This window comes from Schistocerca nitens, chromosome 4, assembly GCF_023898315.1.
Source record: "Schistocerca nitens isolate TAMUIC-IGC-003100 chromosome 4, iqSchNite1.1, whole genome shotgun sequence".
NCBI classification, from domain to species: Eukaryota; Metazoa; Arthropoda; class Insecta; order Orthoptera; family Acrididae; genus Schistocerca; species Schistocerca nitens.
Genome location: NC_064617.1, coordinates 876,760,590 through 876,787,830, shown reverse-complemented (window position 1 = coordinate 876,787,830; position 27,241 = coordinate 876,760,590). Strand labels below are relative to the sequence as shown.

The following is a 27,241-nucleotide window of genomic DNA, read 5'->3' as shown; positions in this document are numbered from 1 at the left end:
AATGTAATAGTTAAAGACAGTACAGTGAAGGAGAAAGAACCTCCTTATATTCATAACCCCTATACCAGACTAAATGAAAACTTAACTTTTACACATGTCATTACTTCTGTGTCAGGAATGTAATCTTTATAACAATCTTCCTGAAAACAATAGCAGATACTAATGTCAAAACTTTTGAACAATAATATTTGGAGCAACACTGCTTTCACTCTACGGAATAATATTCAAATGTATGAAATCTGTCACACACACGGGAAGGATTTGTAATTGGTACCAATAAAAATGTGACAACAAAGCTTAAGAAAACAGCATAGCAAATATATCCTATGTATAAAGCTGTTTTGTTCATTATTTTCACAGGCACATCATAAAATTGTTTAGAAACAATCTGCTTCTGTTATTTGATTGGCTGTATTTCAGTTAACAATGTGTTGTAGTAGGCTACTACACAAAATGTAACCACACTTTTCAACATGTCACGGAAAATGTAAAATCTGTTTTAAATTGCTCATGATAATGTCCTTAAAGAGAGATACATTAAATACATTAAATAAATCCATTACAGTCCAAGAACATTTTATTTCTGGAAATTTGTTATGTTATAAAAATTGGACAAAGATGATAACACTTTTCTGTATTTGAAATACTGAACAATTTTAATGCAAATTATAATTTTTAGCATAATTTGTACTCTCTCTTTCTAATGTTTCAGCATTTCAAACATAGTACATTATCTTCATTTAATGAAATAACAGTATAGTTTTCTACCTAGTCTTAAACAACACATTGTATAAAAGAAACATTTAAAATGTCACCTTAGATACACAGCATAAATATCTTAACCTATCGAAAAATATACAGTTCGGAATTTTTAAAACTCACTGTCTGTTTCTAGTATTTTTAGCAATGCTTACAATAGCCTTTCAATTCTTGAAAACAGTAACACTGTCCATTATAAAACAGCACCCATTCATTGTGGCAACCCAAGACTGCTGGTTGTCTTGTTCATTTTCTGGAGATAATCACCTGTGAACACAAGTCAAATTGCAGTTGTGTGGTCTGCTTTTTGCTCGCCAAATTATCTGAAAGGCCACTGTGTCAATGCAGTTTCAAGAATGGCTGCAAATTCTTTAGGAAGACATATTGCTATCATTGCCACTATCTAAAATTTTTCTATAACGTAGTACTGTACAATATTATAAAATAAATACAAGTTACTTTTCCTTCTTTCTCCATATTTATAGCTGCAAACCAGATCAATCAGTCTTATGCAAATTTGTGAAGGAAAGATAAAACAAGGATAAGATTACTTTAATACATGTACAAATTATTGATACTGCTAAGAAGAAAAGAACAAAGGAATGATGTAAAAAGTCATATTGACTCAGGTACGTATCAATTTTATACCCAAAAATGTGTAGTAAGATTTTCTCATGCCACAGAGGTAATCTAAATTTCAGAGTATTACAGAACATGTTAAGAAAGTTTGTAAAATATAGCAGACAAAATAAATTAAGCCATGTTTTGTCTTCTGTAGCATATGTGTGGATACAAGTTTGAAGTGTATAAGAAGAGGAATATCAATTACTGAAACAGTTACAAGCATTTTATCTCTTTTTATGCCGAGAAGTTGTCTAAGAAAGAGCACTGAATCGAATTAAATGAAACATTACATATCTTAACAATATTGGTCTCATACATAAAACTGTTATAATTTTTCACATGCTTTAAGGCAGAAGTGATAACATTGTAAAAACAGTATTAGAAATTTAGTACGAAATTCAAAATAAGGGGAAGACATATTTACATTAAAGCTGGAAAACCACATCAATCGTGCACAGCAGGAACTGAATCCTGATCTAGCAGGCACTAACAACTTACAGTCTATTCATAACAAACAAATATATAAAACATGTCTTGCACCCTGAGCTTCACAAACCGAAAGCAATGCTCTGTTCCATACAAAATTTCAAATTTTGTGTAGCTCACATGCTATGTTTATCCTTCTCGTGAACAGCCTCGTTTGATACACTTTATCACTATATATTCTCTGTGGATCGGTCAGAATATAATATGTATTGGACGAAACTCCCAGACACTGAAAAACTAGTCCTCCTTTCCTATCAGGAAGCGCCATACTATAAGGCACCATTTACAACAGCAGCACTCTGCAGAGTAAAGCATTTTCTTAGTTTAGATTCACAACTTCATTTTGAGGCTGTCGCTGCAATCATGAGTGGGACCAGGTTTGAGACAAGCTGCTGCAGGACCTTGGCCCTCACCCTGCCGACCTCGATGACCTCCTCGTGGCACACTTCCTGGTCACCGTCGTAGTTGAGGGCACACTTGTTGGTGATCAGGCTGAGAGCAAACACCTCCATCCCGCAGTGGCGTGCCACAATAACTTCGTGGACTGTGCTCATTCCTAACAAAACAAGAGTATTTTGTTAAATTCATATTATTACACAATGAAGCTACAGAATATTAATAACAGGTTGTATTAAAATGAATATGAAGTTTTCACAATGCAAAAGCAAGTAAATGGTGACAGTGATTAAAATCATTCTTGGAGGTGATCAGCATTTGTTCATTTCATTTTGTTTTCTTTATTTTATTTTGTTTTTATTAGTCTGTAGACAGCTCTCATGGTGCACAAAACATCATGCATGTTGATAATTAACAGCAAAAACTGTGGATGAAAGTATACAATAAAAGGAAGGAAAAATTCTCCAGTGAACAAGAGTTTGTGGATGAGCTGTTTGTGAGGTAACTGAATGTGTGGTTATGAGTTGCCACACACTTCAGTTAATACAAATGTATTTGAAACCTAAAATTTTTCCATCACTGGGTTGGTGGTCAAAGATTTTTACGGTTCATTATTTCACTCCTTTATGTCCACCACAAAGGCTGAGTGATGAATTATGTAAATCATTTCTGCTTCTAGTATTAAATTCATTAATGTTGCCAATCAGTCGCAGTTTGAAAGCAACATCAACAAACTTCACAACAGAATAATTTTATTGTGAGGCTGTTCTCAGTATGCCCAACTGCTTAAAGATTTTGAAGGAAATTTCTGGTAGAATATAAATATTTCAGGAGTAAAGGAGACCAATCACTGGAAAGCAGAAGCATATAGGTGTCAACAGTGGAAAGCGGCACACTCTAAAGGTGATGTGGGGACATGAATTGGGAGGGAGTGACAGGGTCACCCCCTCCCAATTAACATCCCCATGTCACATTCAGCATGTGCTGCTCCCCACTGGCTCTGATACTCATGTGTCACATATCTAGTCTGTGCACCTGGCTCATCTCCCCCTCACATTCCTAGCCAGCAAACCTGCTGCCTCCCTCTGAGCTGCCACCCCCCACTCTTCTTCCTGCCTCCCACCTCTCACACCCTCTACCCACACAATGACACCTTACAACTCCCAAACTGGCTTAGTCCACCTCCCAAAATGCAGTACTGACATACTGTTTCCAGCTGTCTTCGTATACGGGCATAGGTGTGAGAGGTTTACAAGAAGTTGTAAGAGTGGAGAGCTTGTATTACCCTTAATACATGCTTCCATGCGAGTAACACATTGATGTCACAAGAAGATGAATTAAAACAGATAAAGCAAGTCTACATTTGACATTTTCAGCTTCAAAGTCTGATACTGTCTCTAACACAAAATCTGCAGAGCTTAGACATTTAAGAAGGTCTGTAACATATGACTTCCATTTCCGTAAACACCTAACAATTGAGAGTATTCTGGTTTATTAATTTATTTATCCTCCTGCATTACTTCTAATGGTGTGGCGAGAACTTGCACTGTAGCCCTGCTGAATTTTATGTATTGTGTTTTATCTCAATTCAGTGACTGTCCATTTTCAGAGAACCAGTTATTAATTTTCAAGAAAAATTTACATTTTCACATGTTGATGTTACTCCATTAGGCTTGATTATAAAGCTTGCACCATAAGCAAACAGCACTATTTCTGACTCTTGGATATATGAAGGCATATTATTTATATACAAATGCAGACCCAATATTGATCTGTGACATCCACTTAGTGATTGTTTCCCATGGTGAAGGTGTGTTTCATTGTGTTCACTCCCTGGCTTCCTTAATGCAATACCCTACGGCCTTTTAGACAGGCAAGATGAAAACCAGTTCTGTTAATATCTCTAATACCACAATATTAGTGTTTCTCTAAGAGAATACTGTGAACTACAAAACCAGCGATTTGACAAGTCATAGAAAAAAACAGTTAACAATATTTCATTCAAGTTCTGTATAATTTGATTCGTAGATTGAAAAATGGCACATTCTGAGGAGAAACCTTTTTGAAATTTAAAGAGATGCTGATATTGATTAAATATCTTATTTTGAGAGGTGAGTTATTGTGCACACATACACAATTTTATGTGGTTACTTGGAGATAGCCATGTGAAGGGAACATTTATTTTGCATTGCCAGGTTTCTAGAAAGGGCTCACAGTACCAGTACAGGCTTGCTCAGTGTCCATTATGTGAAAGCCAGAGCCAGTATCACATGCTGCAAGTCATGCTGAAAAACCAGGATCACCTGGTCACATTATAGAGTTAGATATGAATGCATTTTACAGTTAACCAGAGGAAACTTAATGCTAAGAGGTCTATCTGACAACACCAAAAAACTATGTTGTTTTTAGCACTAAAACACTCATGAGTACCAAGCCCAGTTGACTAGCACCTGAGGTACAGAAGTTGCCTTGCAGTGCCCAGGACGTACACTCAACTATAATGATATGGCCAGCTCACTACTCTTTTAGAAACATGGGTGGTGATTGCCTCTGCTGATTCTCGCCTTTAACATAAGATTCTCAGTTTACATCTGTAAGTGGCAATTCTTCAATTATGATGGTTTTATTAGTAATTCTACACCTCATTGGACAGACAGGGTTTTGAGCCACTGTCTAGGTGAATCAAGTCCGGCATCTCACCACTTTCCCCCATATTCTGCAGAAGAGTTTAAATAAGGAAGCAGAGCACCAAATACGGAAACCTGTGAACCCTCTTTGTGATAAAGACATGAGGTGTATGTTTCGGGATCATGACATGCTGCAAATGTTAGCAAATATATCTCTTCAGTGCTTCATGGTGCTACACATTTCGTAAAGCACACCAACATCAGTAGTACTAGGGAGACGATCTTTCATGATGTTATGAAAGAACACATCTACCTGTAACACTAAAAATCTTGTAATTTGTACAGTGAGTGCCTTATATCTGACCTACAACTGTTCCATAATACCACCTGAAGTGAGACAAACAATTAAGAGGGCCTCTATTGAATTCTGCATGCTAGACTTGAGGCTATTCAGAGCGTTTACGTGTGCTGACACTCCTGGATGATGTAGGAACTGAAATTGAGGGTAGCAAAGCAAAATCAGAAATGTTGAACTCCTTTTTCAAATTTTTTTTACAAACAGAAAGATAGAAGTACTGCCCCAATGTAATCATCTCATGATACAGATATTAGTGTCAGTGGCATTGAGAAACAGCTGAAATCATTAAAACTAAACAAATTCGCAGGGCCCAATGGAGTCCCTGTCAGATGTTACACAGTATTTGCAGCCAAGGTGTCCCAATTTAACTGTAATATAAAGGAGATCTCTAAAAACACAGATGATGTGACTTACCGAACGAAAGTGCTGGCAGGTCGATAGACACACAAACAAACACAAACATACACACGAAATTTGAGCTTTCGCAACAAACTGTTGCTTCATCAGGAAAGAGGGAAGGGAGGGAAAGACGAAAGGATGTGGGTTTTAAGGGAGAGGGTAAGGAGTCATTCCAATCCTGGGAGCGGAAAGGCTTACCTTAGGGGGGAAAAAGGACAGGTACACACACACACACACACACACACACACACACACACACACTTGTAAAGGCAAAGAGTCCTTTACAAATGTCTGCTTGTGTCTGTGTATGTGCGGATGGATATATGTGGAATGTTTCCCTCTATTATATATATATATATATATATATATATATATATATATATATATATATATATATATATATATATATATATATATATATATATAAACAAAGATGATGTCACTTACCAAACGAAAGCGCTGGCAAGTTGATAGACACACAAACAAACACAAACATACACACAAAATTCAAGCTTTCGCAACCAATGGTTGCTTCATCAGGAAAAAGGGAAGGAGAGGGAAATACAAAAGGATGTGGGTTTATATATATACTAGAGGGAAACATTCCACGTGGGAAAAATATATCTGTCAGATGCTATACAGATATGGAGGGGCATGTGGTCAGCACACGACTCTCCCGGCCAGTTTACAAGACTGGAGTCACTACTTCTCAATCAAGTAGCTCATCAGTTTGCCTCACAAATGCTGAGTGCACCCTGCTTGCCAACAGCACTCGGCAGACCGGATGGTCATCCATCCATACCAGCCCAACAGCACTTAACTTGGGTGATCTGACGGGAACCTGTGTTACCACTGCGGCAAGACCGTTGGCAAGACAAATGATTGATTCAGTATTTCTTGACTCCCAGAATGCATTTGACTCAGTACCACACTAACACTAATTAATGAAAATATGATCATAAGGAGTTTGAAACAAAATTTATGACTGGTTTAAGGATTTCATGGTATGATGGACATGGCATATACAGATACATGTCATCACTGTTGAAATACAAGTTATATTCTCCAGTATGCAGTTATGTAATTATATCCAGAATGAGATTTTCACTCTGCAGCAGAGTGTGTGCTTCCCCTTCAACTCTTCCACCAGGAGGAGGAGCCACTGGCTCCGGAACCTTGTGAAAGTTCAATCCTTTTGCATGTGTGTTCCCTTGCTGCCGCTTGGTGGGTAGATTTTTTATCTGTCCATTTACATTATATTATCAATTATTGATTATTTTTGTTGTTATGATACATAGTTTGCATTAACATTACTGGAATAGGGTGAAAAATCCACCTCCTTTTGTTACAAGCTCAAGGGAATTTTCCTTAAAGAAAATTAGCCTCCTCCTGACCAATGAATCCTTGCACCACCTTGCAGGAACCAAGCTGGTTTGACTGATACACCTAAGGTATTGAGATAACCTCTGAAATTGGTGCAGACTACTGTACAGCAGTGTGAATTCACTTCATCCTGTAGAAAAATGAACTCTGTGATACTCCTAGCAACAAACTACCCATATGCTAGTTTCTAATGCACACAGACCACAAAATGTGCTATGTCCCCTATGTGCTGGAAGACACTGCAGTGTTTCTGACTTCATGTTATGGACATCAAACAAAACGTGTACCTATCTCATCAGGGCTGTGCACAGTGCCACCTTATGCAGTGTCGGTGGTGCCTTGTGCACTGTGCCCACTTCAGCACTCGGGTCCAACACTGTTCTGACTATAGCTGCAGCACTCTAGTGTTAGTCAGGTAGCCTTACAGCCACTGCTGTGGAATGAGAGAGCAACTTCTTTACACTGACAGGCCCAGAAGCAGCACCAGGGTTTATTGCAGCCTGTGTAAAGTTTGTTCTCTTTCTGCATGCTTAATAAGCACTCTGTAAACCACTGTTAAGTGGCATAACTGTGTGTTCTTAGCATTGCACCACATGTTATGGTTTTTCTCGTTCTAATTGTGCATGGAGTGGATGAAGTATAACTGCTTAAATGCCTCTGTGCTCACTGTAATCAGTCCAACATTGTCATCATGGACCCTGAAGCAGTGATTTATAGCAGGTGCAGTATATTCCTAAGTTCTTCATTTGATACTGGTTCTCAATACCTCAAGTAGACTTTTGCAGGATAATTTGTAACTATCCTCGTGTGTCTGCCAGTACTAATTTTTCAAAATTCTTATGACACTACTGTTAGTTAAACTTGTGATCATTTGTGATGACCTTCATCCAATATTTTCAAAATCCCCTGTTAGCCCTACTTGGTATGGTTCTCACACATTTCATCAATATTCTAAGATCAAAGGCACAAGTGATTTGTGCGCAGTGTACTTTGTAGACTGCGTTCTCCCAGTATTCTACCAAGGAACTGACATCTAACCCTAGCCTTTCCCATGACATAGCCTGTGCAATAGTGCCATTTTCTCCACAAACTGTTACACCCAGGTATTTGTATGAGTTGTCTGTTTCTAACTGTTACTCATTGTTACTGTAGTTCACAGTACACTAAATTTTTGCATTTTGTTAAGTGAAGTGCACAGGTTTACATTTCTGAACATTTTAAGCAAGTTGCCACTCTTCATACCACTTTCAAATCTACTCAGGATCTGACTGATATCTGTAGAGGTGTTTTCTTATTTATTTATTTTATTTTATTTTATTTCATTCAGATAATAAATCATTATAGATAACTGCATCTGTAAAAATATATTTTAAGTACAATTACATATGAAACTTCCTGGCAGATTAAAACTGTGTGCCGGACTGAGACTCGAACTCGGGACCTTTGCCTTTCACCGGCAAGTGCTCTACCATCTGAGCTACCCGAGCACGACTCACGCCCCATCCTCACAGCTCCACTTCCGCCAGTACCTGAAGCTGTGAGGATGGGGCGTGAGTCGTGCTCGGGTAGCTCAGATGGTAGAGCACTTGCCGGTGAAAGGCAAAGGTCCCGAGTTTGAGTCTCGGTCCAGCACACAGTTTTAATCTGCCAGGAAGTTTCATATCAGCACACACTCTGCTGCAGAGTGAAAATCTGATTCTGGAAACAACAAATCCTTTTCAAGGAACTCTTTATGACGTAGTTTCACGTTCTATGATTTCTACTATTTACATTTCATCACTCACTGTCATACAGCCCAGAAATTCACAGAATAAAACTGAGAAAGTCAAGTTACTTTAAAAGCTGAATAATATTTCTTACCAATAGCATCCACTCCCATCAATTTAAGGCATCTGTTTTCTGCAACAGTTTCATAGTTTGGTCCACCTATGCAGCAGTAAATGCCTTCCTTCACAACATCTGAAATACCCATCTGCTTGGCCACTTCATGGGCTTTCTTGCGGAGATTTACATTATATGCTTTGTTCATTGACACAAAGCGTGGTCCAAACCTGTGAACATTAAATGGATATTGCATTATTAAGGATTCATGCCTTTTTTCAGGATTTGTCATCCCATTTGCCCTCCCTACAAAAATAGAAACAAGATCTATGCAGTTCACAAAAAAAATTGAGCACAACTTTCTTAGGAAGATAAACATTATAGCCTGTTCACAAATATGTATACCCAACGATTTTCAAAGTACTACACTATCCAGCAACATTAATGTAACCACCTGTCAGAAGCCTGAATAACCACCTGCAACACTGCCCCGAGATGTGCAGGGAGACAGTCATGTTTTGGAAGGTACTGAGAGGGATGTGGGGCCCTGCCGATTCCAGTGCCATGGCCAGCAATGCTAAGTTTCTCTACTGTGGATCCATGGTGCAAACAGCCTGACTGATATGTACCCACAGATTCTCGAGTGGGATTACATCTGGGGAGTTTGATGGCCATGGGAGCACGATTAACTCATCCGGTGCTCTTCAAAACACACATGTAAACTGCGCCTTGTGTGACATTGCATGCCATCATGCCCAGGAAAAAAACTACATGCAGGGTTGGACATGGTCCCCAAGGCTAAGCACATACTTGCATTGATCCACTGTGCCTTCCAGAATGACAATATCACCTAGGAAATGCCACAAAAACATTCCCCAGATCATAACATTCCCTCCTCTCGCCTGGACACTTCTGATGGTTGTTGCAGGATTTTTACTTTCAGGCAATCCATGTCAGTGAAGAATGAAATGTGATTCATATGAAAAGGTCACCTGTTGCCCTTAGTGGACATCCAGCTGTAGTAACAATGATCAAATTCCAGCCTCTGTTGCCAATGAACAGCAGTCAGCACAGGTGCATGAGCTAGGTGCCTGCTGTGGGGGCCAATGCACAACAACATTCACTGAACAGTCATTGAGGAGACAGTATAGGTAGCCACAGGTTCATCTGAATGGTCAATGGCTCATCAATTGCAGATCTATTTGCTTGTGAACATCTCCACAGCTGTCGTTCACCCTCTATCATCTATGGCCCTTCATGCATAACTAGCTGAGTGCTGGCTTTCGACAGTGCCATTTTGCCACACACTGTATACTTTACCCACAGCAGCATGCATACAGTAGCAAACTTTTGTAAATGCTTCCACCCTTGGCCAAAAGCCAATGATCATGCCCTTTTAGATAAATTACTCCGTTTCCGCATTACAAGGATGAATGCTCCGTTTTCCACACCTGCGAAACACTTCATATACCCTTCACTCTAGTGCTGCCATTTGCCATCTGACTAGTTATTGCATATTTATGTTGAGGCGGTGGTTACATTATTGTACCTGGACCCTGTACATAACTTACTCTTAGCAATATAACAAATTTATCACTGTCATAAGAACACAAAACATGCCTTTTTGAGAAGAGTATCCACTAGCAGGAAACTATTCAATTACGCCTTTAAAATTGTGGTTTGTATTTGTTGTCTTATAGCTGTACACCTATTGTGATTAGTTAAAATACTACTGTTACCAACTAAGTTGGTCTCATTGTGTATTAAATGTAAGGATATAACTGCTTGACACTACTAAAAGGACAAATGACTGAGAAAGGAAATGGTATTGAGGACTGGCAATGAGGAAAAAGGAGAAAAACAATTAAGTGTAAATATGCATACATATATATGTTGAAAGAATCAGATTAATTAAAATTTACGAAAAGTGGGAAAGAATACGGGATGAGGATAAATACACGAAGGACAAAACTGAAACAAATCTGAAAACAAAATGTTATTTGAAGGCAATTATGTTGAACAATAAAGTCTTTAAAATACTTAGGAAGGTGAGTGGTAGAAAATAGAAACTGTGGAGGAAATAAGAAATAGTGTAGCTATGGGTGAAAGAGCTTTTGAGAAGCTAGGAGATCTGTTAACAACAGAAAGAATTCTAACAGAACTGCCAGAGTTGGTGGTCATGCATGAGTGAAGTGTGCATACCTATATGTATTAATTGTGTGTGTTTCTCTATTGCTGATAAGGGCTGTGGCCGAAAGCTTTATGCAAGTGTCTTACTTATGCCTGTCTGCAGCTTAATGTGTCTTCTTTATGGTAAGTAGCAACCTATCTTTTCCTATATTGTAGAACTAAGAAAGATACATAAAGTGCTTTGTCTGTAGTATGGTATTATATGGCAATGTACAATTGTCAATCAAAACGTTAAAGGGAAAATACTTTTATACTTCTGAAATGTGGTTTTGGACAAAATGCTTTAAGTGAAATGGAAAGTGAGTGAGGAAAGTAGTTGTCTTAGAACCAAAGAGGGAAGAAAACTACAGGAAAAGAAGAGGGAAAACATAACAGCTGGTTCATATTCAAAGAAATTGTACACACCAAAGAGGTACTGGAGGAAAGATTCCAAAGAAGAGGGAGCAGGAGAGGGAGAGGAATCCCTGATGACATTAAAAATGCACAATATTAGTTGCAGATTCAGGAAGGGGCAAACAGACAGAGGAAAGCAAAGGTGAATCTGTACCTGTTGAAGTCACCAAGGAAGAACTGCTGCAGGTATTGCATACAAGCCAAAATGCATGTATGGCTCTAAAGCATATTCCATAAGAGCCAAACAGGCAAAAGGAAATCACTCTCCTTGAAAGCACTCACCTTTCATCATTTGGACCAATAAGAGGGCCATTTCCAGCAAATCCCATCAGACTGATGTGGTCCTTGATTAGCATGATGTCACCAACATTCAGATCATCATTGATGCCTCCAGCAGCATTGGTGGCAATCAGGTGGGTCACCCCTATCAGCTTCATGACCCTCACAGGCATGGCACACTGCACAGATCAAAATCTGTCTTTAAGCTACCATTCGAGTCATCAATAGCAGCATACACACGGAATAAAGATCAGCAATCTCTCTAGTTTAGATACAGTAACAGAGCATTAGAACTGTTATTAGGTTTGGCCATATTCAGAATTCACAATATTAAATTTCAAGATTTTGATTTAGCCTATGATTCCTTTTCCTATTGTAGATTCTGAAAGAGCTAACGAATGGCTGAAGATGGTTGTGACAGTAATCAGTCGGAAATAGTTTCTAAAACAAAAGGGAGTGTCTAATATGTCACTCTTCTCCACTGATAAAATGTAATTTTTTCCAGAAAAATTTATCTTATATTTAAACAAAATGCCATGGCTTTTATTCAAAGGATGCAACATGATATCAGCCTTTCTCAGTGTACATATTACTTCCATCCTCCAGAATCAGCTCTTTTCAACTCATCTGACCAAGGCTCTGGTTTTAAGGGGTTTTTCTGCCAGGCCAGCAGCCAAGTCATCAATTTTCTGACTAAACATTTTTCTGTTTTGTGTATCAAGTTGTGTTATTCCTGCAAATTGCAGGTCGTCATTTGCTACACTATCATATTTCAGTTTTATTCTTAATGCTATTATGATAGAATTCCACAAGCTATCTAGTTAATTTGGTTGGTTCCATTCTTTTATATGGCTATAGATTATAGCCTACATTTTTTCATACTTGAATAATGTTTGTACACTTTTTTCCTTCAGTTTATAGGCTTTTTAGGCCATGTCCACTCAGCCATCTCAATAGTAATGTCAGTTATGGTTACATGAAAGCAAGAGAAACACAACACCCAGTCTCTGAGCAGAGGAAAAGTCTGAGCAACCCCCCATGCTTACCACATAGCTACCAAGGCAGATTTTGGTATACTTTAATTCCTTAACTATTCTTAGTCTTTCTTCAATATAATTTGAACCTAAAATTTTCCTTATTACTTTTCATTGATTCTTCTGGATTTCTCTTCACTGTACCTCTGTTTAGAAAGAAGATTCATCTCCACAAGGAGATACTGGTTTGATGGCTGTGGTGTCATGTCTCAGTTTTATGTTTTTTGAAGTTTTTTTCTTGTGGATTTTTTTAAGTCTACAGGCTGTTTCCATTTTGTAGAACTGAGTTTTGTAACTGGTCTTTTACAGGCCAGTCTTCTGAATGCTTTATTACTTAATCCATACTGGACTGCAACAGAAGGACTTTGTGGATATGTACGAATAAAAGCGTTTTCTGCACAAGCCACACTACTTCATCCACTACAGATTTTACAACACATTTCCCAATACTGCAGTTGATAAGATGACACAAACAAAATAAATAGATTATGGCCTGAGCCACATTCCACAATACAATTTTAACTTGTTTGGAACCTGTTTATGTTCACCAGTTGTCAAACAAATCAACAACACCACTGGTGGAACTAGTCTTTGCTGATACTGTAACACTTGCTGATAACATATAGGATGAGGCATCTAACTTTTTCATCTCAAATAACTTTTCACTCAAAGATGTTTGTTATTTCACCTAGAGAGTGGCAGGGACCATAATGAAGACCAATGCATTTTCATATAAATTCAGAATCACTGTGATACAGGTATAAACTTTCTTCAAGTAGAACTTTTTTTTTTTTTTTGTACCAGACTAGAATACATCAATGAGAACTGAGTGATATAGCTCTCTTCAAGGTCTGACAAGAAATCAGGAAGTAAAAATACAATGAATATGGGAACCTTTTGCTATTATTGTGGCCATTTGAATGATGTGCCAGCAGGAAGTTTACTTTTGTATCCATCAAGACTTGCATAAACATTGCGTAGTGGTATTACTGGCTACAGCTGTGCAGTAAACTTCCAGGCAGCATGTCCTCCTGAATTTATATACAAGAGTCTTGGTCATTAAAAACCACATTAAAACAATTGGTAACACCTCAAACACTTGTTTCACTATAGTGTAAACTTTTGGTCTAAAGTTAAGGAAGATATTCTTTACATATATTTTATTATCAATTACCTTCCAAATTGGGTATCCCTCATAAGCATGGAAACGCCCCTGCATGCACATGACTTCAACACCTTCAAGAAATCCAAATACAAGTTGGCCAGCATGGCCAGCAACTGTCGAGTGGGGGAAGCCGGGGATGTCCGAGTAAGGAAACGCCTGCCGCTTTGTAAGTGTGTTTGCCAGTTCACCTGGAGAAAAATAACACCAGTATTACAGATGTATACAAAAGCTTGTTACAGTGAAATACTGCTTCACACGTGAGTCTGATCCAGCAAAAGAACTGCATCTAACATTTTGGATCATACTGTGATGAAATGACATGATCTCATATTATAAGAAATGTGGGTTTGGTTGTCATTAAAGATACTCACTCTGCCTTAATTATTCTTGTCTGGAGGTAAAGTCAACACCAAAACTTTCTTTTGAATAAACTGCTCTATGTTGATAAGCTCATTTACCAATAAATTAGTCGCCTCCATTCTAACAGAGTTTAACACTCCCACAAACTTAGGTTATGTTTTCAGACTTATTGTTTACATGAAGTATCTAAAACCATGTGGTGCTGCGGTGTTTATAATCAGATTAGCCCATGGAAGCTGTCCAGCCAAAAAACTGATAATCTTACTATGAATAAAAGGCACTTCTCACTATCAAAGATTAGAAAAAGGACACCAAAAGTGAAAATTTTAATAGCTGATTGAGTAAATATATGTAAAATGATTTGTGTGAAATGAAACATGAAAAGTTGCATGGAAAGTAGTAAGTAGTGTAAATGCGACAAGTTTCTACCAATGCTGATAAAAAAATCTTCGAAAAATACCATTTCAATCACATAAATATTAACTACCAACAGGAGAAAAACAGTAGCTATTTAACATAACTGATGCGACAGTAGTTTTTTTCCACATTAGCAGCTTTCCTTCTACTTTACTTTATCAAATTTAGGTAGCATAACGATGAATAGCATTAAGAAGTGCAATTTTAGTTTAGTGTTGTGAAATAATATGTATCCAGTCGTCTGAGCAATCCCACATTACTCTTGTATGATCTTCTTTTCACAATTTGTGCTAAAAGGGCAGAAAAATAGGAAGACCACTGAGAGACGCATTGCTGGATGGCAAAAGGAGACAGCACAGTACAGATGACAAGGAGAAGTAAGACTTAGCAAACAAATTGTTACTGATCTTTTCTTATTGACTGATTGAGAATGAACTACGTACACACTGTATAAATACATCTTAGAACAGTACTACTTTCAGTAACTTTTCATGGAATGGCCTGGCGTTTCACCCACTTGCCCCATCTCATCTACATCTACATCCACACTCTGAAAATACTGTCAAGTGCACGGCAGGGGGTACATCCTACTGTAGGCATTTTTTTTCCATTCTGTTCAGGTATGTAGCACGGGAAGAATGACTGCTTAAATGCCTCTGTGCACATTGCAATTAGACTAAGACTGTCTCCACAGTCTCTATGGGAATGACACATAGGAGGTTGTAACCTATTCTTAGATTCATTACTTATGCTGATCGGTTTGTATCTGCATATATCTGCTTTATATTTACTTTGTGGTTAAAAGTTTACTGGCAGTGTGCTGGTTTTAGAAAACTTTCTAAGTAGGTTTTCATGGGACAGTTTACTTTTATCTTCAAGTGTCTACCAGTTCAGGTTTCCCAGTATCTCTGTGAAACTCTCCCATGAGCTGACAAACCTGTGACCATTCATGCTGCTCTTCTCCGTATCCATTCAATATCCCGTTAGTCCTGTTTGGTACAGTTCCCATATACCTTAGCAATACTCCATGATAGGCCACTCAAGTGTTTTGTACGCTGTCTCCTTTGTAGACTGATTGTTTTCCCTAGCATTCTACCAATAAACCTAAGTCTGCTACCTGCTCCACCCACGACTGTGGTTACATCATAATTCCATTTCATATACCTCCAAATTGTTAGACCTAGGTATTTGCACAGGCACACCTGATTCCAACTATGACTCGCCGATATTATAGTCTTAGGATACAATGTTTCATCTTCTTGTGAAATACACAGATTTAGACAAGAATTTCTGAACATTCAAAGCAACTTGCCTGTCTTGACACTACTTTGAGATGTTATCATTTGTGTCGCTTCTTTCAGACAGTACTTTATTATAGATAACTAGTCCGCCTCTGTAGCATAGTGGTAGCATTACCGCCTACCATGCATGGGGGGCCGGGTTCAATTCCCGGCAGGGGACTGCGTGTTGTGTGTCCATCATCATTGACACAGAAGTCGCCGAAGTGGCGTCAACTAAAAAGACTTGCAATACAGCGGCTGAACCCCAAAGGGGATATCCCAGCCAATAAATGCCATACGATCATTTAATTTCATTTATAGATAACTGCATCATCTCCACACAGTCTGAGGTTACCACTAATACTGAAAAAGAGAGAGAGAGAGAGAGAAGAAGAAGAAGACGAGCGAGGTGGCACAGTGGTTAGCACACTGGACTCGCATTTGGGAGAACGACGGTTCAATCCCGCGTCCGGCCATCCTGATTAGGTTTTCCGTGATTTCCCTAAATCGCTCCAGGCAAATGCCATTTGAAAGGATGCGGCCGACTTCCTTCCCCGTTCTTCCCTAATCCGATGAGGCAAATGATCTCGCAGTTTGGTCTCTTCCCCCAGAACAACCCAAACAAACTCCAGTAACAGATTTCGCTTGATACCGCATACAGTCGTAAGTTAGTTAATAAGCATTGATGTGGTACCGAGTAAAATGCTTTTCGGTAATCTACCTGAGTGCCTTGCCCCATGGTTTTCAGTACGTCATGCGAGAAAAGTGTGTTTCACACTGATAGATGTTTTCAAAGTCGACGCTGGCTGGCATGGAAGAGGACATTCTATTGCCTGCGGCAACATCACTCAATCGTTATGTGATTACTGCCTTTTTTCGTGTTTTGTCGTTCCTATTAACATAAATCGTTACTCCAAGCATTGCACTCTAACAATTTCGCTTTACACTATGGAAAGAGTACGTAAAATTACACTTTAAGAAGTCATCTCGTTTGTAACAACATACAGACGAGCGTTACCTGTTGACAATGGGATTATATGACACAAGATGGGCAGTTATTGTTAGTGCTGACTCCTAAGATCCGTTCTGGTGCTTCGGCAGATAAATGTAATTTAGTTTTTACGGTGAATATATGGAGTCACCTCGTTATGTATGTCATACACCGCCATTGTTAACAGAACATACGTAATTTTCCACCTCCTCCGGCTGCAATTTTTATGTGCACTTCTCGAAAATAGAGAAGTCTGCCAGTCCTAGTATAACAGCAGCTCAGTAACGAGTGATAAATCGGCGCGTCGAAGGTCAGTGAACGGGCAATCACTTCTTTATCACCATCTCCAACATCGTCCTCGTGACCCATATGGTACTTGGCAAAGAGACCAGCTCAATAAGCATTAGCCCCCCCCCTCCACTTTCCTATAACACACGTGTTCTTCGCACTCCAGTGGCAAACGGAGTATGTATGGGTTGTAGACGCAGGTAACTAAAGTTTCTACCAAGTTGGCCACGCCAGGTAACTTAACTTTTTGTACTGTGCGTAGAGGTCTACGCTGATGGGTTTGTATCTGCAGATATCGGCTTTATAATTACTTTGTGATTAAAAGTTTACTGACAGTGTCGGTATTTTCGTCTATTTGCCCCTCAGAGGGGTGACAATTATTGTTTTAAGGCAGTTTTATCAATCATTTGCGACGCGGTGCCACTATATTAGCTTAAATGCGCAGTGTCCTGAAAAGCGTAGATGCATTGTTGACAACTGCAAGATCCTTCTTCCTGGTTGTGGCCGCACAAACAAATCGCTTCAAGTTTGGTTTGCAGTACCAGAGGTCAATTCTGAGTACTACCGACCGCTGTCACCAAGCTACACGAAACTCTCTTAGGACACTGTCGATTCAACCTTTCACTTCATGATCCGATTACTATTTGTGTATCAAACACGTCACATATAATATTCGGTATGAAATTGGTGAATTTACCAACGATCCTCTTAAATACACACATCAAAAAAAAGTTTTTAATCACACCAGTTCCCAGAACTCCTGAAGATAGACGTTGACTGTGGATATTGTATCAAAGGCACAGTCCCTTTGACTTTTCAGAGAATCTTAACTCCATAATATCTGGTGAAATTTCAAGCAAATTCCGTATATACATTATTTGTCACGCAACGGCAACGACATATCAGTGTACATCTCTGAAATGCCTGATCGAATATGTACCATAACTAATACACGTATCAAATAAAATCTGAAAAAAATTACTGCGACACTAAGACACCCTTACATGGCTTAGCGTTTTGAGATGGAAAGACTTGACATAAAATCATGACTCGGGAATGCCTGAAGCAATTATTTGCATAAAAAATTCTGTGGGAATAAGATAGCCTTACTACCGCTTTGAGTGAGGTTGAGAATGGGAAGGGGTGACATGTAGAAAAGTCCAAAACCACCTACCGATATTTTTTTCCAGTGATTAATTCACCTTGAATTGTTTAAAAGCATGGAGCGCTATCTATCTCTTATTTGCGTTGTCAGTGCATCAATCACATATCGTGACAATGAGCACCGCAGCAGCCAATAATTTTGTCAGCGTGTTTCTGGGCCAAAGATCACGTCACAGGCTTAGTAACTTGCACAGGGTGTATATACGCGAACAAAAAACCTGGACTTTTTCAGGTTAAAAATATTTTTTTTACGGGTTAAAATACACTTTTTCCGTTCTCAAGTGACAGTACAATTTCCCTCGGAACTGTAAAACTTATCAATCCTTTGAATGGTTAAGGTTTTTATTCACCCCGGCATGAAACTTCCAGACACTTTTGAAAAAACGAACGTCCCCCCCCCCCCCCCCCCCGTTTGGGAAAGATCTTCGACGTGCAGCAACATGTACGTTGCGTATTTTCGTACTACGAAAGCATATATTCGAGTACCATCAAACACAGCACGTTAGTTTCCGAAACACTGAAATCGAGATTGCGATGCGCTTTTAATGAGCCAGTCGTAGCTCATATCACGTGCTCTCGCCAGGCGATTATAGCAGATCTTCAGAGCATAGGACACGTGATGTAGTCAACCAATAGCAACATCACTGTTAAGAAGCGTGAACACACAAATAAGGAAAGTTCATGTTAAAATTAATATAGTGTAGCTACAAGAAAAGCTAAGCTTTCACATATAATGTTGGTCTTTTTTCCGTGCGTTACACTTTAAGATACATCACGCAAATGTGCCAGTTAAATTTTAAATAATGACGTAAGTGTCTGGTCTTCTGGGCTTGAAATTCTTCTAAGTGGCTGGCCTTCAAAGTGTTAAGCTTTAAATGAGAGTCAAACGCTCTGTGTTTTAAGAAATTCAAAGGACTTTCTCGCACGTAACATAATTCATCTCACGTAAAATTAAATTTACTTTGAAAATAATGCTTTTCATACCACATTCGCAATATTTTCCCGCAACCTGTTAGAATTCATTTCACCATCTGTCAGAGAGCACCAGAAAACAATCGGTACTGCGCGAGCACAACTGCGATGACGTAGGAAGCCCGTATGTTCGTACTTTTATAGCATAAGGAGATCTTACATAGCATTAAGAGATTTTACCCTACGTCATAAACGGAGGAGGACATCAGAGAAGATCGGAATTTCGTAACTCATACAAAAACAGTTAATGCGGGTCAAAGTGCACATTTGTATGTCCAGATTCACGAAGATGTATGCCCCAACCTGATATTAAGCTTTTCAGTGTGGTTTTTGGGATGCAAACTTTCCTGGAGTACCAGTACTGTATTATCTCATGTTTAGTTCCTTATTATGGCACAATGCCATACGTGCCGGAAAATGCAAACGTGCATTTGAAATTCAGCAAACAGTTGAAACTAGTCAATAGTGTGGAATGAAACACTTAGTTTCTAATAAATTAACTGCCTCTGCGGAAAAGACTATTAAAGGCAAATTTCTTTAGCAAATCGACAGAAATAAATCCATTGTTCCGCAAGGCGATTAATGCTCGATTGCCAAAAACGTGAAAATAAAATAAAATTAGAAAACTGAAACTAACAACATATTTTAGCCTTCTGTAATTATGTGAATGTATTTCAATTCACTTGATAGCTCCCGGTCACAGAATTCTATTTTGTTTTGATTTGACGTGAGAGTTGTAAACGATGAAGAAACAGTGAAATCACTAAAAGTAAAAACTGGTCACGTGGAAACTACTCTCTCTCCCCACTTCGAAAAGACTGCATTACATGCAATTCAGAACCTGTAAGAGGTTTCCACCCAGCATATGCATAAAATATGGGGAAGAGCAGACAGAAGAGGTTGACCGTCTTAAATTCCTGGGATTACAACTTGATAATAAACTCAGTTGGGAGGAGCACACCACAGAACTGCAGAAACGCCTTAACAAATCTGTATTTGCAATTCGAGTGTTAGCAGACATAGGCGACATAAAAATGAAAAAGCTTGCATACTTTGCCTACTTTCATTCCATAATGTCATATGGTATAATATTTTGGGGTAACTCTTCAAGTCAAACAAAAGTTTTCAGAGTCCAAAAGCGTGTAATACGTATTATTTGTGGAGTAAATTCACGGACGTACTGTAGAAACCTCTTCAAAGATCTACTGCCTCTCAGTATATTTACTCCTTAATGAAATTTGTCCTAAATAATATATCTCTTTTTCCAACAAACAGCTCAGTTCATACATACCATACCAGGAACAAAAATGATCTGCAAAAGGACTTAAAAGCACTTTTGTTCAAAAAGGGGTCCACTACTCAGGAACACTCATCTTCAATAGTTTGCCAGCAAACACAAAAAATTTAGTTACAAATAAAGATCAGTTTAAAAGGAGCCTGAAAGACTTACTAGTGGCCAACTCCTTCTACTCCATTGACGAATTTTTTAATAGAAACAAATGATGTATTGTATATATTCATATTATTAGTATTGTTATTTCAGCTTAAAAAAAATATTGACATGTGCCACATCCATGAGGATCTCCTCAGCACGGATCTATGGAACGAAAAACTAATCTAATCTCATCTACTACAACTCAAGACTGCTCTGCGCAAGTGTGAATCTCGCAGCTTCGGCGCGCCAGAAAAAAATTTTCCAAATAGCATCTAGCTGCTTGTTGTTACTGCGGATACAGCTAACAACCACACTTTCAAGTAGCCAGAAACGGAAGAAGATACTGCTCATACACGACTCAACTGTGCATGTGCAAGAGCCCGTTGGCAACTGTTGAAACGAACCTAATTTGAACAGTTGTGATGTCACGCTCATCGGAAGCAGTTCGTTGTTATGAAGAATTGCTTAGTCTTCGTCCTAAAGCCTTTGACCCGTTTTGCTTTTGGCAGACGCTTGTGTGTGCACTGTGTTTCGCTGTTGTAAATGGACATTTCCTTTGCAACTTAAGTTTTATTTTGGTTTTTTCTCTCGTTTAAGTTTTATTTTGATTTTTTTGTCTCGTTTATGTTTTATGGCCGCAGTATTTTTCTGCAGTGTGGTAGGATACAGTAACATTCTTTGTCAGAGTATCAGTTCTTACCAGTCAAAATTACAAAAATTTAAATGAAAACTAAAACAATTAAAAAATTACCAGAATTCTAAAAAATTCCCGCGTTTTTCTCGGATTTCCCGGTTGTCCGGGACATTTAACGTCTCCTCCAGAGTCGCAAGGTATAACCAAAGTCTAATACATACAGTCCCGAAATATTCTGGTGCGAAAGTTGTTCTCGTTTGACAACTGGAGCGACACTAGCGCTTCAAGCGGGGAGAGAGCAGTTACCTGAGCCGTTAGGGCAGTGTTTCTTGTTAATTATTTCTCTATTTAGTTAACGAAATAGTTGTTATACTTTTGCGTTCCATACATTAGTAAATCACCAAGCTACACAAAAAAATTGTGAAACAAATGTAAAACCGCCAAATATCACTAACTCAATGACAAACAACCTATTCATGAGGAGATACTTTCTAATCTCTCTACAATTGCAGCTTATTCCACGGTAAGCAAGATAATATAAACACATATTTCATGCCCAAGCAATATATATATTTTTTGTTGTTCTCTGTTCTTATTACGATAGGGACTTTCCTGGACACATAAAAAATGTTTTATGAAGTCTAATGATTCGCCCATTCATACGCTTCCTTCTGCTTTCTAATACGATAGATGAATATTCCAGTAAATGTAAATAATTTTGCTTCAAAAGCTAATATGCTTAAGATTCTGGTCATTTGTGGTTCTGATGTAGCAACTATTGTGGAATTAAGACATATAGGGATTACAGACATTAGCTGCGAGTGAGCAGTGACTGAAATCACTGGGGAAAGTTGAAAATTTATGCCGGGGCGGTATTCGAACCCAGGTCTGCACCTTAGTAGACAGATTCACTGACGACTGCACTGGCTGGACACAGTGGTCATTGCAACTGCACGGGCTATCCTAGGACGCCTCCTGTCAGGCCAAAATTCTCATGCTATCTACACTCATTATTACTCATGACATTCCGCCGATTCCACAAGACTTCGAGCCTGGTGTGCATCTGCACTGAAAAGATCATTGGCCGTCCTCGCCTTAATTATATACATATGGCGTCTGTTGTTTCAGACACGTTCAAAAGAACGGACACATTTACATTGTGGAATTTTGTTTTCTTTATTGGGGAACCGTTTTATTTCCTTTGACGTTTATTACCACGTCTGTGTGGCGTTCCCTCCAGCTACAGGCGTGGTGGCTTATTTTGTACGTTACGTAATGTAGGTATTCCATTCCGTACAAGTTTCCTACGTTCCACATTCACTGCTTTGGGTGAAAGTGTAGCGAACAGAACTTGGCGTCGTTGGGTAGATATATGACGTCTTTCTGCAAAAGGTCAGGTCTTCTGGTGTTTATTGGCAATATTTTGTTATTAAAGGAGAGCAACATTCTTCAGTAAATATCTGTATGTTAAAAGATAATCGGAAATAAACTGTCCTGTAAGATGACATTTCATACCTACCAGGATTCCTAGGAAATACAAATGTGCTATTTTTTAGCTATTGTCGATTTTTATTGCATTGCATACGCTCTCTACTGTGTACACTACGTTACAACTCGATATAAACGATAGTATTCGCACTCACGCCATATTGCATTCAGAATCAAATGTTGATGGTGTTAGGACAGCAACCAGCCACAAATTTACTTTGAGTTCCTTTATTCAAAGGAAACCGTTACCGGTTTCGAATCGTTGCGATTCATCATCAGACGGTTTACACGCTTTCTTTCTGACATTTGGTGTGTTTTTATACATTAATTGTCCTAAAATATAAATAAAACATAATTACAAACACGCCACACACAGATGGTTGCGTTACAGATTTTCATTCCATGTGACTTACGTGAAACGTCGGTTTCGAGTGATTGTTTTCATAACGTTCATCCAATCGATGTAAATGCATTCCCACTGCATCCTCGTTGTTGCACGCGTAATAGTTCTCACTGTACACTTTAGATTTGTCGCTGAGATCATTCCAACCACGCACCACATGTTTTGATACATACGAAGAGCTTACAAACATATGAGTGTCACAGATGCTATGATATATCGTAACATTTGACGATGATGTCCTATGTTTGCAAAGGATCATATATTCTTTTACAAAACTGTAATGCCTTTTACATTAGTACAGAGAGATTGAATTTTTTTTATCTGATATTGCTAATTTAATTATAAAGTTTTTATATATATTTAGAACTGTATAGGTAAAATAGTATATTATTTTATTACATTTGGCAGCATGAGAATTATAGTAACATATAAATTTGCTACTTGATCTGCAGATAGGTGTATTAATATTATTTGCTTTGGAGGCTGGAAAGTAATTTTTGGAAATTTTTCAGGAAAGGGGTGTTAGCCAACTCTGTTTCTTCGTTAAGGATATAGTCTGGGATGCTGTTTGTGTGTGTGTGTATTTCTAATTCTTCTAATATATTCATAGTGGCTCCTTTTTCTGTTAGATGCAAAATTTTTAAGTTGTCCTCAATGTTTCCGACTGAATGGTTTTCTTCAGCAATATGGGCTGCAAATGCTGATTTGTTCAAGTTACCAAGTCTTAGTGCGTCAATATGTTCTTTGTATCTAATTTCAAAACTTCTGCCTGTCTGTCCAATGTAGAATTTTGGGCATGTATCACATTTGAGTTTGTATATTCCTGATTTACGGTAGGGGCTCTTGGAGGTGTTTACATCATGGATCAATTTTTGTTGTAATTTATTATTTGTGGAAAAGCTGATTCTGATATTTTTCTTCTTTTTAAATAAGTTTGCTATTTGGTATGAAAGTGGGCCTATGTATGGGAGAGTAACATATTTAGGTTTGGCTTCAGTGGCACACCGATTTGGCTTGAAGTGACTGCTGTGAAGTGGATCTGTGGGTTTTGTCTGCATTTTGTTGTGGAGTTTTTCTATTATTGTGGGTTTATATTCATTATTATGAGCAACTGTTTTAATTATATTGATTTCATTTTGTTGGTCTGTGTCACTCATTGGTACTTTTTTAATTCGGTGTAGCATCGTTCTGAAATATGCCCATTTTTGTTGGCGGTGGTGGCAAGATGAGTTGCTAATACTGACATCTGTGGTGGTAGGTTTTCTGTAAATACTTAATTGATGTTTATTGTTACTATTGCAAATTTTCAGGTCAAGAAAGTTAATGCTTTTATTAGTTTCATGTTCAACTGTGAATTTAATATTTTTGTGCATTTTGCTAATATCTGCTGCTAATGTATCTATTTCATTGGTTGTACCATCAAAAAGCAGTATTGCATCAACAACATATCTTCTGTAGTATATTATTTTGTTTGAGATGTGCTGGTTGGCAAAAAAGAATTTTTGTTCTATATGGTTTATGTAAATGTCAGCCAATATCCCAGCTAAGCTACTTCCCATTGCCAAACCATCATGTTGTTGGTACAGTTTGTTGTTGTAGCTAAAGTAATTATGCTCTAGAATAAGTGAAAGTATTTCTATGAGTTCACAGATCTCTGCAACACTAATTTTCTTATATTTAAGCAGATTGTTTCTTATAATGTTAATAGTCTCTTTTACAGGGATGTTCGTGTACAGGTTGACTATGTCTAGTGATGCTAATTTAGCTGTTGGTGGGATGTGGAAGTCTTTAATTAAGCTTATGAGTTCATGTGTGTTATGTATGGTGTAGTTATTTTCAAATGTATAGTATTTGGTAATGAGGTCTTTTAATTTACGGCTTATGAAGTATGCAGGGCACTATGAATATATTAGAAGAATTAGAAATACACACACACAAAAACAGCACCCCAGACTATATCCTTAACGAACAAACAGAGTTGGCTAACACCCCTTTCTTGAAAAATTTCCAAAAATTACTTTCCAGCCTCCAAAGCAAACAATATTAATACACCTATCTGCAGATCAATTAGCAAATTTATATGTTACTATAATTCTCATGCTGCTAAATGTAATAAAATAATATACTACTTTACCTATACAGTTCTAAATACCCCCCATGAACCATGGACCTTGCCGTTGGTGGGGAGGCTTGCGTGCCTCAGCGATACAGATGGCCGTACCGTAGGTGCAACCACAACGGAGGGGTATCTGTTGAGAGGCCAGACAAACATGTGGTTCCTGAAGAGGGGCAGCAGCCTTTTCAGTAGTTGCAGGGGCAACAGTCTGGATGATTGACTGATCTGGCCTTGTAACATTAACCAAAACGGCCTTGCTGTGCTGGTACTGCGAACGGCTGAAAGCAAGGGGAAACTACAGCCGTAATTTTTCCCGAGGACATGCAGCTTTACTGTATGATTAAATGATGATGGCGTCCTGTTGGCTAAAATATTCCGGAGGTAAAATAGTCCCCCATTCGGATCTCCGGGCGGGGACTACTCTGGAGGACGTCGTTATCAGGAGAAAGAAAACTGGCGTTCTACGGATCGGAGCGTGGAATGTCAGATCCCTTAATCGGGCAGGTAGGTTAGAAAATTTAAAAAGGGAAATGGATAGGTTAAAGTTAGATATAGTGGGAATTAGTGAAGTTCGGTGGCAGGAGGAACAAGACTTTTGGTCAGGTGATTACAGGGTTATAAATACAAAATCAAATAGGGGTAATGCAGGAGTAGGTTTAATAATGAATAAAAAAATTGGAGTGCGGGTTAGCTACTACAAACAGCATAGTGAACGCATTATTGTGGCCAAGATAGACACAAAGCCCATGCCTACTACAGTAGTACAAGTTTATATGCCAACTAGCTCTGCAGATGATGAAGAAATAGATGAAATGTATGACGAGATAAAAGAAATTATTCAGGTAGCGAAGGGAGACGAAAATTTAATAGTCATGGGTGACTGGAATTCGTCAGTAGGAAAAGGGAGAGAAGGAAACATAGTAGGTGAATATGGATTGGGGGGGAAGGAATGAAAGAGGAAGCCGCCTTGTAGAATTTTGCACAGAGCATAACTTAATCATAGCTAACACTTGGTTCAAGAATCATAAAAGAAGGTTGTATACCTGGAAGAATCCTGGAGATACTAAAAGGTATCAGATAGATTATATAATGGTAAGACAGATTTAGGAACCAGGTTTTAAATTGTAAGACATTTCCTGGGGCAGATGTGGATTCTGACCACAATCTATTGGTTATGAACTGCAGATTGAAACTGAAGAAACTGCAAAAAGGTGGGAATTTAAGGAGATGGGACCTGGATAAACTGAAAGAACCAGAGGTTGTAGAGAGTTTCAGGGAGAGCATAAGGGAACAATTGACAGGAATGGAGGAAAGAAATACAGTAGAAGAAGAATGGGTAGCTCTGAGGGATGAAGTAGTGAAGGCAGCAGACGATCAAGTAGGTAAAAAGACGAGGGCCAGTAGAAATCCTTGGGTAACAGAAGAAATATTGAATTTAATTGATGAAAGGAGAAAATATAAAAATGCAGTAAATGAAGCAGGCAAAAAGGAATACAAACGTCTCAAAAATGAGATCGACAGTAAGTGCAAAATGGCTAAGCAGGGATGGCTAGAGGACATATGTAAGGATGTAGAGGCTTGTCTCACTAGGGGTAAGATAGATACTGCCTACAGGAAAATTAAAGAGACCTTTGGAGAGAAGAGAACCACTTGTATGAATATCAAGAGCTCAGATGGCAACCCAGTTCTAAGCAAAGAAGGGAAGGCAGAAAGGTGGAAGGAGTATATAGAGGGTTTATACAAGGGCGATGTACTTGAGGACAATATTATGGAAATGGA

The 27,241-nt window shown here is 38.4% G+C and overlaps 1 protein-coding gene across 1 annotated transcript in view; it reads right to left on the bottom strand.

The window, feature by feature from the left end:
* Positions 1-551: 551 nt before the first annotated feature.
* The window catches only part of LOC126253377 (purine nucleoside phosphorylase-like), an 81,708-nt gene continuing 55,018 nt past the window's right edge, over positions 552-27,241 (bottom strand). Inside the window, exons 3-6 of the mRNA XM_049954664.1 lie at positions 13,924-14,102; positions 11,719-11,894; positions 8,893-9,083; positions 552-2,425 (exon numbers count right to left, since the gene is read on the bottom strand). Of these exons, the coding sequence (XP_049810621.1) occupies positions 2,208-2,425; positions 8,893-9,083; positions 11,719-11,894; positions 13,924-14,102 (764 nt within the window). The 3' untranslated portion in view covers positions 552-2,207. The remainder of the gene's footprint in view (positions 2,426-8,892; positions 9,084-11,718; positions 11,895-13,923; positions 14,103-27,241) is intronic.